The sequence below is a fragment of the Giraffa tippelskirchi genome, chromosome 10 (assembly GCF_054371585.1).
Source record: "Giraffa tippelskirchi isolate mGirTip1 chromosome 10, T2T-mGirTip1v1.2.pri, whole genome shotgun sequence".
Lineage (NCBI taxonomy): Eukaryota > Metazoa > Chordata > Mammalia > Artiodactyla > Giraffidae > Giraffa > Giraffa tippelskirchi.
The window spans coordinates 130,807,112-130,825,835 of NC_137284.1; the positions used below are offsets into that span (position 1 = coordinate 130,807,112).

At 39.3% G+C, this 18,724-nt stretch overlaps 1 protein-coding gene and 1 pseudogene across 19 annotated transcripts in view; both read right to left on the reverse strand.

Annotated features, from left to right (window-relative positions):
* Nucleotides 1–18,724, reverse strand: part of CADPS2 (calcium dependent secretion activator 2) — a 535,874-nt gene that overhangs the window by 32,198 nt on the left and 484,952 nt on the right. For 18 of the 19 annotated variants that reach the window (XR_014066703.1, XM_081534079.1, XM_081534082.1 and 15 more), the window contains 2 exons: nt 11,263–11,346; nt 11,128–11,160 (listed from right to left, as the gene is read on the reverse strand). Coding sequence is in view for 17 of the 19 variants with exons in the window: in XM_081534079.1 (XP_081390205.1) it covers nt 11,128–11,160; nt 11,263–11,346 (117 nt within the window). In the remaining 2 variants the exon portion in view is untranslated. Of the gene's footprint in view, nt 1–11,127; nt 11,161–11,232; nt 11,347–18,724 lie in introns of all 19 variants that reach the window. The other variant, XR_014066704.1, reaches the window with a different exon arrangement.
* On the reverse strand, nt 7,254–7,366 carry LOC145525007 (U6 spliceosomal RNA; annotated as a pseudogene).

An 18,724-nucleotide genomic window follows, 5' to 3' on the forward strand; every position in this document is an offset into this window, starting at 1 on the left:
AAATAACGATTAAAGACCACATAGTAAGTACGTGAGTGTTAAGTTGCTTCAGTTGGTTCCAACTCTTTGTGACTCTATGGACTATAGCCCACCAGGCTCTTTTGTCCATGGGATTCTTCAGGCAAGAATACTGGGTGGGTTGCCATACCCTCCTCCAGAGGATCTTCCTGACTCAGGGATCGAACTCGTGTCTCTTATGTCTCTTGCATTTGCAGGAGGGTTATCACTAGTGCCATCTGGGAAGCCCTATAGCAAGCACATTATGTATAAAATACTGGGTCTCTTGCATTGCAGGCAGATTGTTTACCATCTGAGGCACCAGGAAAGCCCTAAATACCCCTAAAAGAGAGTCAATGCTGTTTTCCATTCTCCATTTAAACCTTTGAAACCCTCAGTTCACTAAGCACTAACTTCTCCACCTTGCTTTTTAGGGTAGTATTCTCTAAATCAAAATAAGACTTCCTGGATTACTTGTAAGTTGATTCAGAAAAGAACAGAATGTGGCTAATGAAACGACAGTAAAAGTTAAAACATCTAAAAAATTCCCCCAGGGGCATAAAGAAATCAATACATATGGAAGGGAATAGAGGATGGAAAGGTGAGTTCCTCTGACTTGGGCCGCGTAAGAAACAGAATACACCAGCGAGTGAATGAGTGTAAGTAAGGGTGCAGACTCCAGCAAATTTTCCTCCAGCGTTAATCACTAGTTAACTTAGTGAGATGAACACGCCGTTCAAAAAAAGAAAGAAAAAAATTCCTCGTTAATTATATGCTACAAATGCTCTTACTTCCTGCTGCTGCACCTAACTCCACAGGTGCACGTCTTTACTTTCCTCATTAATGGGGAGGTGGGTGCAGTGCTGCAGACATTTTTCACAGCTACAGATTTAGATACAGAAGAAGCCGCTTAACCTTCCACAGAAGGTTAACAATACACTATGCAAACACTGTCATGGTGTCTATTTAACAAGGAGACAAATTTTTAAAAATACTATTCCCATCTCAAAGATTAATAGAAGCTACAGTCTAATTGACTTAATTTGAAAGTGCACGTCTCATAACCTAGAAAAGCCTGCCTTGAAGAAACAATCAAGAGTAGAACTCTGATATCTTGATTTATGATAATCTGCATGCTTCATAAATGAAAAACCTGCACCTGGTCATTAATTTTATTTGCAAGAAAAATGGATCTTTTGAGATTTAAAACAATAGCTGCTGCTGCTGCTAAGTCGCTTCAGCATGTCTTTTCAATTTGAAGTTGTGGTAGGGAAAATTTACATTTCCACTCTGGCATTTCAGATTCAGGAAAAGTCTATGATTGATCATCAGAGAACATAGGACCTAATTGTACAAACACACAATTTACCTGAGGTACCTTTAACAACATATTTTTTTCTTTTATTGTTTAATATGTTCCTTATTAGTTTGGAATTTATGCAGCAATTTCTATGTTTTATATTTGAGTGAAAATGTTCTTAAAATTAAGCTTCTCAAAAGCATTTGAAGTAGTTTAAGAAGTTACATACAGGGACTTCCCTGGTGGTCCAGTGGCTGACACTCTGCACTCCCAATGCAGGGGGCCCAAGTTCATTCCCTGGTCGGGGAACTAGATCCCACATGCCATGACTACGAGTCCTCATGCTGCAACTAAGACCCGGTGCAGCCAAATAAATATTAAAAAAAAAAAAAAAGAAGAAGAAGTTACATACACTCAAATACTTAAAATGAAAAAAAAAGTTTTGAGTATAGGTGTGATGATTATATGTAAAACATATATACACTTTTTTTAACCAAATTTTCTAAAAACTAGAATAATTATATTGTATTCACATAGAAAATCAAAAGGAAAGAAACTGAACTAAGGCCTTCAAATTAGATTTATTCCAACTTAATATAAGCCCAGGATGAGGACTAATTCATAAAAAGGGGGAGAAGAAATGTAAATAATGGAAAAGCCATAAGGATATAAAATTTTCAAGATTTTCTAATAACAGTTTGTCTAGTTTTTTTTAAAACAAATTATTTCCAGCAGAGGCCACAGACACCTTTCCCTTTGTTAAATGTTGAGCTATTCAAAATTCTATTAATTCACACTATAATGCATTTTGAATCCAAATTAGGAAGTAGAAAATTCTGAATTAGATAATGGCATGCACATCCATTTGAAAACATCTCTCTGACTTGGAGCATGTAACACGTATGTTTTCAGTATGTAATTTCGTTCAGTCCCACATTCTAAGGGAGAGGGTTCCATTACTCCAGAATTCTTGCTCTGGATAAGGGTCTTCTGTTTGCTGCCTGTAAGCACAGTCAGTAAAAAAAGCAGATTCCTACCACAATGCTGTGAGAATATCTTACATCAGAATCGGCTACAATTAACGCTCCTATAGTTTGTGCAGTCATATTGTTCAAATTCTTAAAATTTACCCGAAAGCTTCACACTATTCCTTCTAAATAGTGACGTATTTTATGTGTTCATTGATTTAAGCGCTAGCACGTTCAAACATTTTTGTTGCATCGTGGCAGAAAACCTTCCAAAGAGGAATTTATTTTAAATATTAAAAGGAATATTGAATAGTAGTTTAAAATAATAGCCTAAAGTACTCAAGGAAAAGACACAGGTTGATTTTCAACTGAGAATTATGGGCTTAATTTTCATCTTACTGTGACTTTCCCACTTGAGGCCATGAGCATATAGTATCTCTCTTGCTATTCCTGATCTATAAGATCACTAGCGTCTCAAGAGTTTTGAGGATTAGCTGCTGATACAGAGAGGAAAGTGCTAACATGTATGTCACACACTAGCTTTATACTGTTATTTTCATTATTATTATATACTTAATATTATAATATTTCATTATTATGAGTAATAATTAGGGTGATTATGAAGATATTAAATCTCCCATTTATAACCCTTCCCCTGTCTATCTATAGTTGCTATGATGTCAACTATAGAAACTACACTGAGGACTTGAAGAAGTGAAATTTAAATGCTGTAGGTATTATTTCATTTCGCCTTTAAAATTCAGATTGCTTGGGGTTGTGTTATTTGGCACCAATTTGGAACCTTTCAGATTTTGGCCTAAAGGACACATAAGGATGCTAGAATGTCGGGGTCTGGAGGCAGTTCATGGATTTACCTTCTGTAAGAATGAGACAGACAAGAAAACCAAAGAAAGATGAAAGCAGCAAAGCACTCTTCTAGAAAACACAGAAGGCAACCTCCCCTGCTCCTATAACGGCGAGACTCTCAGCCTGGTCCTGCTGTGATCTGCCTCTGTACGTGAACACGTCCCAGCGGGCACGCGCACCATTCCCCATGTTCTGCCTGGCTCTCACTCTGACGTAAAGCACTGAGTGTTCCAGCGGCCTCATCTCAGTAACAAACAATGTCTGAACAAAGCAAGGAGGTAAAACACTTCTTGTCACTGAACTGAATAGCTGTACTTTTAAAAGTCATCACTGGCACATGCAAGGTGCTTGAGAGTCTAAAATAAAAGGAAAATAAATGAAAAGCAATCTAATGTTTTTCACCCTGTGGAAAACAAATGGTTTTTCTTTTGGAAAATGGTCATGTTCTGAAGCAGAGGGTGCAGGGCAACGTATGGTGCAGGGAGCATCATTTCAGGTAGAAGCGAAGACAATCCTGTTTATATCAATAGTGTGTGACATTTATAAAGCACATAATATATGCTTTTATTATTTTTATAATATATATTTATATTTGTTATTTTTATAAACAAATACATACTTTTATTATTATTTAATATTATCCACATTAATACGTGCATCAAATGCTCAAAAGAACCTAGTGAAGGAGACAGCACAGGAATGACACCATTATCGTCACTGCCCAGGTGGGAAGCCCAGGGCTCAGACTGCCAGTGAGGGGCAAAGGTGGGACTTGAACTGAGATCCTGGACTCCACACCAAGCCTGTACAGTATAGTATGCTGTGTGCTTGTCGCTCAGTCATGTGCGACTCTTTGCAACTCCACGGACTGTAGCCCACCAGGCTCCTCTGTCCATGGGACTTCCCAGGCAAGAACACTGGAGTGGGTTGCCATTTCCTTCTCCAGGGAATCATCCCAACCCAGGGATTGAACCCGTCTCTTCCGTTTCCTGCATTGACAGGCAGGTTCTTTACCACTAGCACCACCTGGGAAGCCCACACAGTATAGAGCAGAACTCCAGTCACACTGTGGAGAATTGGAAGGTTGGAAATCTTTAGCAAGTGTTATAACAGAGAGAGAACGTTTGAGAAAATTGTTAATGAAGACAGGAAAAAGATAAGCCATCTCTACCTTCTCAGGGAGGACCACCAGGATCAGGCAGCAGCGCTCAGCAGCCGATCCAGGGGAAGTTTCCTTGTCCTTGGTCACCGTCAACCTCATCTTGCCCTCCAGGTCTCTTTAGCTGTGTCACCTCACTGACCAGCACAGAGATCATACGTGATGTGTGTAATAATGGCAGCAGGGTAACCTGTGATAGGCATTGTTCACATATACACCCACACCAAAATGCCCTATAACTTAACGACCTATAAACAAAATTTCAGAATTGGAGTTGGAAAGGGCTTTTATAAAAAATTTATTTGGTTCCATCCAGTCTCTGCTGTGGCAGGTGGGGTCTTCATTGCGGTGCGTGGACTCTCTAGTTGTGATGCGTGGGCTCACTTGCTGTGAGGCTTGTGGGATCTTAGTTTCCTAACCTGGAATCGAACCTGTGTCCTTTGCATTGCCAGGCAGATTCTCAGCCTCTGGACCATTAAAGAAGCCCCAGAAAGGGCTTTTAAATGTCCTTTTAAATGTTAAATGTCATCTGGTTGTTTTCCCCACATAATTCAGCAATCTGCACTACCACATCTGGCAAAGAGTGGAGTAACTTCTACTATACTATATCACCCTTGTAAACAATTTTAGTTTCTTTTTTTGTTCTTAATACACTGATTTCAGTTCTGCCTCCCACTGGGTTTTAGTTACTGATCCTTGTTCTGTCCTCTTGACTGATAAATATTGAGGCTTCTTCTTCTGCAAAATGGGAACTCTATACATTAAACAGCACTCTCTTGTCTCTTAGGTTTTTCCTCCCTCAAGAGTGATAATCCTGATTTGACTTTTTTTTTTTCTCTTTATAGGGATTCCCTGGTGGATCAGATGGTAAAGCGTTTGCCCGCAATGCGGGAAGCCATTATTTCCAGATTGCATTAACTATGCTGGCTGCTCTCTACAATAGGAGGTAAACTAAAAAGTATATGTTGGTTTTAAAAGACTATTGATAGATTTGCCACATTAATAGATGTGAACAAGATAGTATAGAACCGAATGATTTTTTTCTTTTTTTTTAGAATCTGGACACTAAATTTACTATAATCAATAATAATGTTGTATAATGACAACTAACATTTACTGATCACTAATTTCATTCTAGGAATCTTGAAAAGTGCTTAACATATTTGCAACAAGCCTAGAAGTGGTATAATTCTATTTCCATTTGATAAAGTAATTGGTGTTCACACAGGTATATTGTGTGCTACATGTTTAGTCACTCGGTCATGTTTGATTCTATTGCGACCCCATGGACTGTAATCCGCCAGGCTCTTCAGTCTATGGAATTTTTCAGGCAAGAATACTGGAGTGGGTTGCCATTTCCTCCTCCAGAGGATCTTCCCGACACAGGGATCGAACTAGGTCTTTGTGTCTCCTGCATTGGCAAGTGGATTCTTTACCACCATCTGGGAAGCCTACACACAGGTATATGCCTATTTCCAAACTCATCTAATTATAAACACTAAATATGTGCAGTTTTTAATATATCAGTTATGCCTCAATAAAGCTGTAAAAAAAAGAGAAACTGATGCTCAAGATTATACAGATACCGAGCAGTGATGGAGCAAAGGTTGAAACCAAGGCAGTCTAGCTTCTGAGTTTGGTTTGTACCTTCTCTGTTGTGTTCCCTCCAAAGGTCCACACTACCTTGTGGTTTTGTTTTTAGTAGCTACCTCACATTATGGTCTCATACAATTTTTCATCCCACTTTCTAACACACATTGCTATCAGCTACATCTTTCCAATCTTACAGGGAGCCAATATGTCTTTTTTGGGAGGGGTAGTTTTAATATACTACCTAAATTTTTTTTAATTAAAAAAATTTTTATTGGCATAATAGAGACAAAGATGTAGAGAATAAATGTTATAGACACCAAGGGTGGGGGGTAGGAGCGGTGGGATGAATTGGGAGAGTGGGATTGACATATTTACACTATTATGTATAAAAGAGCTAACTCCTCCAGGGGATCTTCCCAATCCAGGGATCGAACCCAGGTCTCCCCACTGCAGGTGGATTCTTTACCAGCTGAGCCATGAGGGATGCTCAAGAATACTGGAGTGGCTAGCCTATCCCTTCTCCAGGGGATCTTCCTGACCCAGGAATTGAAAAGGGGTCGCCTGCCTTGCAGGCGGATTCTTTACCAACTGAGCTATCAGGAAAGCCCAACTAATGATAACCTACTGTATAACACAGAGAACTGTACCCAATGCTCTGCGGTGACCTAAAGTGAAGTTGCTCAGTCATATCTGACTCTTTGTGACCCAGTGGACTGTAGCCTACCAGGCTCCTCTATCCATGAGATTTTCCAAGCAAGAGTACTGGAGTGGGTTGCCATTTCCTTCTCCTATGGGAGAAGACCTAAATGGGTAGGAAATATAAAAAAGAGGGGAGATAGGTATACATATAGCTGATTCACTTTGCTGTACAGCAAGAAACGAACACAACGTTAACATACTACTTTAACTCTACTGAATTTTTGGTTTGGGCCTGGTGTTCCCATCTGTAAAGCTAAGGTGAATGCTTTCATGCTGGCCCTACATCTACTACAGCTGTTTTCCCTCCCCATCTCTCAGGACTGAGTTCCCTTCCTTTAAGTTACTGTTGGACAGGATGAACAGACTCATTCTCTCCAGGTCTTGCTTTTCTTCAATGTCTGAGGTTTTTGCCACCATGAACACACCAAGGTTCTATGATGGAGTCTTGAATTGTGTAACTATGACAGGAACTTGTCTCCAGATTGGTGGTTTAGTTGCTAAGTCATGTCCAACTCTTGCGATCCCATGGACTGTAGCCTGCCAGGCTCCTTTGTCTATGGGATTCTCCAGGCGAGAACACTGGAGTGGGTTGCCATTTCCTTCTCTAGAGGATCTTCCCCACCCAGGCATTGAACCCGGGTATCCTGCATTGAAGGCAGATTTTTTTTTTTTTTTTATGGAACGCTTCACGAATTTGCGTGTCATCCTTGCGCAGGGGCCATGCTAATCTTCTCTGTATCGTTCCAATTTTTTTTTTAGTATATGTGCTGCCGAAGTGAGCACTGAAGGCAGATTCTTTACTGACTAAGCTATGAGGGAAGCCCCTTGTCTCCAGATTAGGGCTATTTAATCAAGAAAAAAATCTATCAAACCATCTGAAGGTCACTATTTATCACCTTGACTAGGAAAACATCATGGGAGGCCCCACTAGCTTCTTTGCTAAGAAGCAGGAGATAACAAAGTTTCTTTTTGTTCAGGAATATATTGATGATTTTTCGATTATGTATGTTTTCTTTTATAAAGAAGTTTCATGAAAGTACAAAGATGTATAAGACTATGTTCATAACATGCTATATTTAAATGACTAGATTTGAATCATTTTCTGTTACTGACACTTATACACCTTTAGCCTGTGCTATAAGGTATACCTGATAATCAAGTATGTTCCAGGAACATGAATTCCTCCTTCTCTTTTGTGTTAGGAATACCACTTAATTGTATGGATATACCACTTCTTGTTTATCCATATGCTGGATTGAAAGATATTTTGGTTGCTTTCAATTTTTGGTGATTATGAATAAAGTTGCTACGAACATTTTTGCAGGTTTCACTGTGGACATATGTTTTCAGATCAGTTGAATAAATACCTAAGAGTGTAATCAGTGGGTTGCTAAAGCCTATATTTAGGTTTGTAAGAAACTGCCAAATAGTCTCCCAAAGTGGCTGTACAATTTTGCATTTCCACCAGCAATGAATGAGAATCCCTCTTGCACTGGATCTTTGTCAACATTTCGCTATTAACAGTGTTAAATTTTAGCCATACCAATAGGTGTGTAATAGTATCTCATTGTTTTAATTTTTATTTCTCCAATGACAAATGATATTGAGCACCTTTTCATTTGCCTATTTGATACCTATATGTCTTCACTGTAGTATCTGTTCTGATCTTTTGCCCATTTTTTATTTGTGCTGTTTGTTTTCTTCAGTGTTAAAAGTTGTTTGTACATTTTATATAAAGTCCTGAGCAAATATATGTCTGTAGCTGGTCTTTTTACTTCCTTAAAAGTGCAGTGTGCTGTGTGTGCTTAGTCGCTTAGTTGCACCTGATTCTTTGTGACCCCCATGGACTGTAGCCTGCCAGGCTCCTCTGTCGATGGGGATTCTCCAGGCAAGAATACTGGAGTGTGCTGGCACGCCCTCCTCCAGGGGATCTTCCCAACCCAGGTCTCTCGCATTGCAGGCAGATTCTTTACCATCTGAACCACTTATTAAGTCCAACTTACAATGTTTTTTTTTCATGGATGTTTTGCGGTTTGTATCTAAACTTAAGGTAGTATTTTCTCTTATGTTTTCTTCTAGAAGTTTTATAGTTTGCATTTCACAAGTAGGTTTTTAAATCAGTTGTGAGTTAATTTTTGTGAAAGGTAAGCCACTGTTCTTTTTTCTCATAAAGTTCTCTGTAAAAGACTGCTTCAGAGAGGTATCTTGCTGGAGTTTTAGCATAAAAAAATATTAACAGCCAACAGCATCTCATCATTTTTGAAATTAAAGTTTACTTCCAGATCTAAGGGAGAAACTCTCTTTAGCAATCTACCATGGCCACACCACATCTGTGGTTTAGTATGCTTTGCTGTGTGTGGCAACTTGATATAATAGTGACATTAGTAAGTTGGAATTCATTAGAGAGTGACTGGTATGATAAAGAGTCTGAGTACAATTGCTATGGCTGTCTTCACGATATGTCTATTTCCCTGATGTGAGAACTGACTTATTGCAAAAGACCCTGATGCTGGGTAAGACTGAAGGCAGGAGGAGACAGGGATGACAGAGGATGAGATGGTTGGATGGTATCACTGACTTGATGGACATGAGTCTGAGAAAGCTCTGGGAGTTGGTAATGGACAGGGAAGCCTGGCGTGCTGCAGATCATGGGGTTGCAAAGAGTCAGACATGACTGAGCAACTGAACTGAGCTATTTCTCTATCTCTTTTATTCCTAGACACTGAACAGCTTGCAGGCAGGACATATATATTTTCATTGTAGCCCAGAGTCTAGCATTTAGTGAGTGTTAAATAAGATTTAATCAACAAATTTAGTAAAGAAGTTGAGGATGTTTAATGTAGAAAATAAGAATTCCTTAGACAACAAGTCCTTTTGAATAGCCATCATATTTCATGGGAAGAGGATGCATGATAATTATCACCAAATATCTGAAGGGCTATCATGCATAAAAGGAATTAGAACCAAGATAGAATTCACAGAGGTACAGAATTTCAACACATTACACATAAGAGGAAGCTGCCTTACAGTGAGTCTACAATCACTGAAAAAATTAAAACAGCTTGACTGAATCTTTTTGAGGCCTATTAGGAGAGGGGGCTTCTGCATTGAGAAGGAGCATGGATGAACCACTTTCCGTGTCTTTCAATGATGAAGCTCTATGGGCTTGAACAGATTTAGTACAGAGTCAAATTAAGAATCGCAAAAGCCCTAAGAACAGAAATAATTACAGTATTCCATTTCATTTGTATTTAATAATTCAAAATTAGAAATAAAATCTATATTATAAAGTACTCGTTAAGAACAATAAAGTCCATATGTTCCCATGATGACTTGTGCTTTTCTTCTTCAGACAGCAAATATAAACTATTCCCCCTTACTGCTTCCTCTCTCTTTCAAGCTTCTCTTTTGCAGGACCACACACATGTGATTATTTCTGCTTATTGCCAAGTACTGATTTTCTGATTCTAATACAAGATACAGAGTATGCCAAAACTTCTTTGGGAATTATTTGTAAAACTAAAAACAAACAAAACCTACTCCCAAGAAACCCTAGGCAAAGATAGGAAAGTCCATGGCCTTTTCATTTCAAATGTTCATTTTTAATAACTATAGCATCAATAAATCTGCAGACTGTCTAATCCATAGTATAAAATGAAGTCATGCAATTTAAAAATAAGAGCCACCTACAACGGATATACAAAGCTTGCCAGCACTAGAAGTGCTAACTTTTATAATAATGACCTAGAGATGGTAATGCTATTCAAGCACAGCCTGAATTAAAGATGAGATGACTTATATTCCACTTAGTTTTAAATTTTATGTTTTTTTCCCATTGTGCTCTAACTCTTTGGTATACATGCCAAGACACATGATTCAACAGAATATCAGAGGCCTTGACCAGGTATACGTGATAACAGAATTTAAGGCAAAAACTTTGTTACTGATTGTCAACTTACAAATGCTGTACTAACTTGTCGATTATATTTACCATGTAAATTTTTTTTTCATTGTAGCTAAGTAAGTTGCATAGTTTCCTCTCTTAATTTTTGAACAAATGTACAGGTTATGCGTTATTTCCCAAGAATTCTGTGAAAAACCAAATGGTAAGTAAGTCAACATTGATCTATTTATAACACTTCTGTATTTAGAAAACTAGTCCTCTGATTTAACTGATTCCTCTTGTTTGTTACTTAAACTTCTATAAGACATCTGTTAGAGCCTTCACGGAAAGGGAAGGAGAGTGAACTTTTTTCTATAAATAATGTGAGGCATTTTCTCCCTAATCCTGGAGCTACCCATGAGCTGGTATGTTCTCATGATGAACTGACCTCCATAAGAGTCCCCCAGTGACAACAGAAAAAGTACACTGAAATAACCTTGCCACGTTTTGCTATGAGGGCTAGTCCTTGCTCAAGAAAAATAAACTGCTCCCTGAGGGAATCACACTGGTTTAAAGACTTGAAATAAACCCATGGTGAACCATAAATACTTTTTTTAGAAGAATTATATATAATTTTTAAAAGCAAATAAAAAATACTTACAGGAACATCAACATATTTTGCAGCTGCTTTCACCTTAAGTGGAAAAGAGATAATTATGAGAATTATTTTCTTAACTGATAAGTACTATGACAGCAGTCAAAAGACAGCAGAGAAGAACTCATTCAAAATACTCACAGTGAATGACAGAATGGATGAAAAGAAAGTGCCTTCATCATATCTTGAGAGCTTAGACAACACCCCTTCCAGCACTGAAACAAACTAGAATACAGTTTATGGTTGAATATTTAGGACAGGACTGTACACACAAACACATAACAAGGCAAACAATTCTTGGACCGACTTCTCCCATGGCACAAAAACCCAAAATGCACAAACAGACACCTAAGAGGTTGACTTGTGATGTTTATTATCTTATTTTGAAGATGAACGCTAAGGTCCTTTCACTTTTCAGGAAATAATATGTACATTTTTAAAGATAAAAGAACAATGTATAATAGGAGCCTGGTTACTATGTGTGAGATAATTTAAACCACTTAGTAAATAACTTTAAACCCCTGAGACTATTTCTTAAAATAACTTTCAACTCCAGGATAGATAAGTTCTCATCACAAGGAAAAATATTATAACTATGAATGGGGATGGATGATGTTAAGTAGACTTATTTTGGTGACCATTTTGAAATTCATACAGGTATCGAATCACTATGTTGTACACCTGTAACTAATATAATGTTGCATGTCAATAACACCTCAAGAAAAAAATACAGATGCTTAGAAGCAACAATGGTCAAGCATTCAAATCCCATTCTATCATATATCACTTGACCATTCCCCAACTTTTTCTAACCACAGAAGAGGTTGAATGAAAAAGAGAACAGATCATGAAAAGGAGGTGTAACATCTGAGGCTCTTGTAACACTAAAATGAAGTCTGATACATTAGCTTGTGAGTATTCACCAAGCAGCTCCAACTGGGACACGAAAGGATCACCTCTGCTTTCAGAAGCTTACAAAGCAATCAGGAGCTCAAACAGAGACACACACGTCAGGGTACAATGGGAAGAGCACCAGACTGAGAAAATATATCCTGATTCTGTTACTGACTGCTACATGGGCCCCAGACAACCAGTGCACCAGTTCCCCCATCAGTCAAACAGTGTGTTTGTGTTGGGGGAGTGGTATGGAATTTAAATTGTCTTAAGAATTTTACCTTTCTAAAACTTTCAGTTTCTATGAAATGAAAATTAAGATATATATATACTGCAATGTAATTAAAAATGTGGAGCATTTTATTTCATTGAGTGGGAACATTAAGATCTGGCATGAAGATAAAGAAGAGATGTTAATAAGGATCTACTACCCTACATCTTTCCTTTTTAGAACTAAAATAATATGCACTGTTGAAAAATTATACTTTCCCAAAGGGAAAATACTGACAAGGTTTTTTAAATACGAAAAGGGAAATTAATGAAGGCTGGTTTTTGTTCACATAGCAGCTTCTTCAACAAAGTGATAATAGTTCCAGGGACACAGCTTATTGGTCTCTGGTGACCAGGGAACTCGCTGAGAGTGCACAGGAGATAATCTTTTCTCTATGGCTGGTCAATTACTGCAAAATAGTTTATGCAAAAGAAACAAAAACTTCACTATAGGTTTCTCCATCACATCATTTGCGACATGATGTAAGAACACAGAAACAAATTCATGCAAACCGCTGACTAAAATTTTGTTTTTAAAGAACAAGAATTATGTATGGTTGGTTAGTTATCCTAGGGCACACAAACAGCAAAACCCACAAAATTCCAAATTGCTCACAACTAAAAGCCACTTTCGGAGAAGGCAATGGCATCCCACTCCAGTACTCTTGCCTGGAAAATCCCATGGACGGAGGAGCCTGGTAGGCTACAGTCCACGGGGTCGCTAAGAGTCGGACACGACAGAGCGACTTCACTTTCACTTTTCCCTTTCATGCACTGGAGAAGGAAATGGCAACCCACTCCAGTATTCTTGCCTGGAGAATCCCAGGGACGATGGAGCCTGGTGGGCTGCCGTCTATGGGGTCGCACAGAGTCGGACACGACTTAAGCGACTTAGCAGCAGCAGCAGCAAAAGCCACTTTTCTCCTGCTCGTTCAGATTTCTTACCTCTCATAGCTGGCTAAGTCAACTTGATGTGGTTGGCAAAGACCCAGAAGGCCAATACTCTAGGGCTGTGTCAGAACAGGGGAAGGGAATTCCAAACTTAATGGCCCTCTGTGGAAAATGCCTCGTCTCTAGTAACTCAAATCCTGAGCGCTAGTGTGAGCTGGGTGATCTCATTTGCCACGAGAGCGACCATTGCTATGGTTACCAGACAACCTGAACCACTGAAGGCTCTAGCACAGCACCTGGTTCCTGGTGCCTGCAAGCAAGTATTTGTTTACCCAGGTGAGTGATGCTGAGGGGCGAGACAAGGTTGAGGCTGACCTTGGATGGATTTAGAAGGTCTGAGGTCGAGTTGTAGCTCTGCCTACCCTTTGGCTGTGAGTTAAGAGGCTGGACATTCAGCTTCTCTAGCCTCAGTGTACTCATCAATAAAACGAGGAGGATGACAGTGCTCTGCCACACAAGGATGGGGTGAAGATCAACATAAGGATGGTGTGAAGATCAACAGAGATGATTCAGATGAAGGGGCTGTGAAAATGGCAACACACTAAGAGATGTAAAGAGATGTAAAGAATGAATATTATTGGTATGATTAGCTAAATCACTAGGGATTTTATGTCTAAAAACCTACACATATTAAGTTACAAGTTAGTGGGGGTAACCTTGGTGTTGTTCAGTGGTAAGGAGTAATAATAAATTTGGTTATGAGAGAATGGGTCTTATTCAATGAAATGATATCTATGTAGGCAGGATAGAGTTGACACCATAAGTCAGAAGACCCAGGTCGGAATCTTTTCTGTTTCAAGGTCTTGGGGCTGATGGTAGAGGAGGGAGGCTTTGGATGCAGGTGGTCTGGCTCCAAAGCTCTGTTTTTTATCATCACACTACAAAGTTGTAATAATTAAATGATATGACAGTAATGTGCCTGGTATATAATAAGTGTTCAATAAATACTGTTTGGTTATTATTATTGAGCACCTAATATGGGAAATACAAAAAGTACGAATCTTAGAACCTTCCCTCCAGGAACATACAAACTAGCAAGAGAGAAAAAGATGTATACAGTTGGTCATGAGGCAAGGCAGGAAGTGATGAGGGACAAACAGTATAACTGAAACTGACCTCCATTGGAGGCTAGTGGTAGGCTTCATTCACACGGTAGCATGGGACCTGAGCAGGATAGCTGAAATGGAGCGGCTCAAACAACATTGGGGGAAGTCCATCAGCAGATGACCCGCAGGCAGAAGTTTCCCCACTGTGGCAGATGGCAGCCTGTCTAGCTTGTCCTTTCTTTAGAGTATGAAGCAGCCCCAGGTTATACCCCACTAAGTCCAATGTGTGGATGGGTGGTTCTGCTGCACGCATGGCACAGAATTCTTGGCCTCCATTTTAACAACAGGGCAGTCTCTCCCTGGGAACCTTCCTACTCCAAATGATCCTGAGGGAGCCCCAATACAGCAGGGACTCTAAGTGCTTACATGGCAGTGAGCAGTGATTGCCCCCCCCGGGACCAACCAGGTGAGCCATATGGTTCCAACAGGAAGGTTTTCTTTGTCCAGGCACACGTGGTGGAAGAGTTACCTTAAAACCCCACATCTATTAACATCAACGTTGAATAACAGCGATGTAGTTTCCACCTGGCTTTTAACTGTGTAAAGCTGTAAGAATCCAAAAAAATCCAGTTAAATGCTGGATTTAGTTGCTGTGTCTTTAACTGCTTCCTGTGAACTCTCTCTGTACAGCTCAGGGAGTATATAAATACTCACAGATTGACTTGAGCCCTGTTCTCCTGAGAATGGCGGGCGGGAATGAAACCCTGTAATCTCTTTGTTTCCCTGCTCTTTATTGTGGATGTCATTTACTGGGTTTGTTGGAATAATACTGAGCACCTAAAGTCTGTCTATGTGATTACCAGCTTTGCCTCATCACATACACCCTCAGGGAAATTAAAGATGAAGGGCACACTGAAGTGATCGGTAGAATGAAACTTGCAGTGTGCCACACGGCGTATGGGTTTAAATTTCCTGCTGGGTTTTAACAGGGTTTAAGAGTCATTTTCCTATATGTATGTAAAGCTATGAAGACACGCCACAGCCAAACATACATAAATAAACAAATCTAAAAAAAAAAAAAATAGTTGACTTAATCAGGTTGAGTTAGGGTCGGGGAGAAAATATTTTAATTACATCGGCCAGACAGGTCAGATCTGTCCCCTGTCCCTTTTAAGAGAAATTCAGGGGAAAATATTCTAGGTTATCAAGAAGAATAGGTCTTCGTGTGTAAGTGTATGCATATGTATTTATGGGCTTCCCAGGTGGCACTAGTGGTAAAGAATCTGCCTGCCAACGCAAGAGACCAGGGTTCGATCCCTGGGTCAAGTAGTTTGAGCATTCTTTGGCGTTGCCTTTCTTTGGGATTGGAATGAAAACTGATCTTTTCCAGTCCTGTGGCCACTGCTGAGTTTCCAAATTTACTGACATATTGAGTGCAGCATTTTCACAGCATCATCTTTTAGGATTTAAAATAGCTTAACTGGAATTCCATCACCTCCACTAGCTTTGTTGGTAGTGATACTTCCTAAGGCCCACTTGACTTCACAATTCAGCATGTCTTGCTCTAGGTGAGTGATCACAACATCATGATTATCTGGGTCGTGAAGATCTTTTTTGTATAGTTCTTCTGTGTATTCTTGCCACCTCTTAATATCTCTGCTTCTGTTAGGTCTTGCTCTGTGGCTTCGTGGTACCTTGTAATGACTGAAGGCAGCCCCAAAAAGGGGAGCCTGGTCAGGGGTTTACACTGACCTGCCAATGCCAAGAGATACCCAAGGTCCCTGCTTGGGGAGTGACCAGAGGTAGGCAAAGCATGTGGACTGAACTTTCTTTTCTTGGTCACCTTTTCCTGGGCTCTTTGACTATTCTGTAATTGCATGGGGAATTAGAACTACTAACATAATCTGTTGGATCATAGACTTTCAATGGACTTGTGATTCATGCCATTACTATGTATGTTTACTTAGACCCCAAGCTTGGCAGTCAGGGAAGTGCCTAGCCTTGCTAGGAGTTACAAGTTACAACAGCACGTTTGGGAGCAAGGCAGAACTCTAGCTCCAGGAAAGTCTCTCAGTCAAAGGTATTTCCAGTAGTCATGTATGGATGTCAGAGTTGGACTATAAAGAAAGCTGAGCACCGAAGAATTGATGCTTTTGAAATGTGGTGTTGGAGAAGACTCTTGAGAGTCCCTTGGACTGCAAGGAGATCCAACCAGTCCATCCTAAAGGAAATCAGTCCTGAATATTTATTGGAAAGACTGATGCTGATCCTTAAACTCCATTCCTTCGGCCACCTGATGCAAAGAACTGACTCATTGGAAAAGACCCTGATACTGGAAAAGATTGAAGGCAGAAAAAGGGAATGACAGAGGATGAGATGGTCGGATAGCATTACTGACTCGATGGTCATGAGTTTGAGCAAGCTCCAGGAGATGGTGAAGGACAGGAAAGCCTGGCATGCTGCAGTCCATGGGGTTGCAAAGAGTCGGACATGACTGAGCGACTGAACTGGAGGCTGAGAAGGCAGCAATCAAGGTGGTGGCAGATTCAATGCCTGATGAGGACCCACTTCATCGTTCACCAATGATGTCTTTTGGCTGTGTTTTCACCTGGCAGAAGGGACTAGGGAGCTTTGTGGGGTGTTTTATATAAGCACACTAATCCCATTTATGAGGGCTTTAACCTCATGACCTTATTACCTCCCAAGTTACCCCCTCCAAATACCACCACACTGAGGATTAGGTTTTAATATATGAATTGTGGGAGGACACAAACATTGTCTTTAGCATCCTGCCCATTGTATATCTTAAATGTCTTTGGATTAGTCCAACAGAGACCAATGTTACAGCCTCCATCCTACTTCTTCTCAATCTGTTTGCTGTGCACAATCAAATGAATCATCTTATAATGCAAATAAATATGATTAATTCCCTACTGCTGCTCTCTGCCACTCCAACCCTTCAATGACTTCTCATTGCTCTTAGGATGAAGACATCAAACTCCTTAGGCCTGTAGCTGGGCTTTGCAGCAAGATTCCATACTACCTCTCAGGGAGAGGAGTTTCCCAATATGCTGAGGGAACCATCAGCATATAGTTAAACTGAAAGTGTGAAAGTCACAGAAATGTATGGAATGAGTTCAAGAGAATAGCATAGATGGACAGTCAAGAATACCACCATTTAGCAGCTAGGTGGAGAGAACACAGGATGGAAAGCTGAGATCTTTTCCAGGCATGAAAAATGGGTGTGTACGTAGGACATATGCTGCTGAGTGTTACATGTGATTAACAGCCCTGGATCATCTTAAAATATTTGTGAAGATATATGATAAAAAGAGGATGCAGAAGTAGAATTGAAGAGAAGAGATAAAAAGAAGGATGTGTTATTTCTTATTCATCCATATGTAATAAACATATTTCTCAATATGCACAGACAACTTAAAAGTATGGAAAGAAACATTTGGGATACAAGGAATTCACCATTTTATTAATCTACTTTATGCTGAATTAATATAATATTGAAATAATTAATATGGTATAAAAAGTCTAGGACAAATCTCTTAGAATTTGCCGTTCATAATGATCATCAATATAGAAGTTACATATTTTAATTTTCACAGTCTTTTGCTTTTTACTGATTTCCTGGAGATCTGAAGTCAGCAAGTGCATTGGATTGGGAATCTGAAACTCAAAGCTTTGAATCGCGACACTTGCACTGATTGGGTGTGTGACTCTGGTTAGTTTACTCTGCTGGTTTTCAGAATAGACTTCTATCTGTGAAATAGGGTAAGCCCACCTATTTCCTAGGTGCTATGTATGCAGTTTGAATTAAATAACACATGTATAGTCACTCTTTCTCAGTAGGTACTTCATAAATATCTCTCTTAAAAAAATCATTTCTTCTTTGGTGAAAACAAATGGGAACACACTATCTTAGGGGTTGTCTTATTGTTAAATATACTTTAGTCTTAAGGTAGTTTATATAGCCATCTAGGTGCAAGGTCATCAGAGCAGTTGTTCTCAAAGTCTGACTCAGGAACCCCTATATCAAAATCACCATGATGAGTGGTTAAACATGCACATTCCTGTCCTGCTTCCAAAACTTCTGGAAAGAAGGGCTTGGGCATCTGTATTTTAAAAAGCTCTCAGGCAATTTTTTTGGCATGCTAGCATTTAAGGATTGTATAACAGAATTGTAATAATTTATCTTTGCTTAATGATACAAAATTTACTATTTATTGTCATCTTCGTGCAAATAGCATTTTTAAATAAGATGGTTGCCCAAACTACCAAATGAATTTATTTTATACTTTTAAACTAAAGATTATTTAAAAGTGCTATTTGACTGTAGGAGAAAGGATCCATAGAGAATAACTACAATCTAGACCTGATTTCTAAATATAATATTAATGGCTAGTTTCAATAGGCTATTTAAAATGAATTAA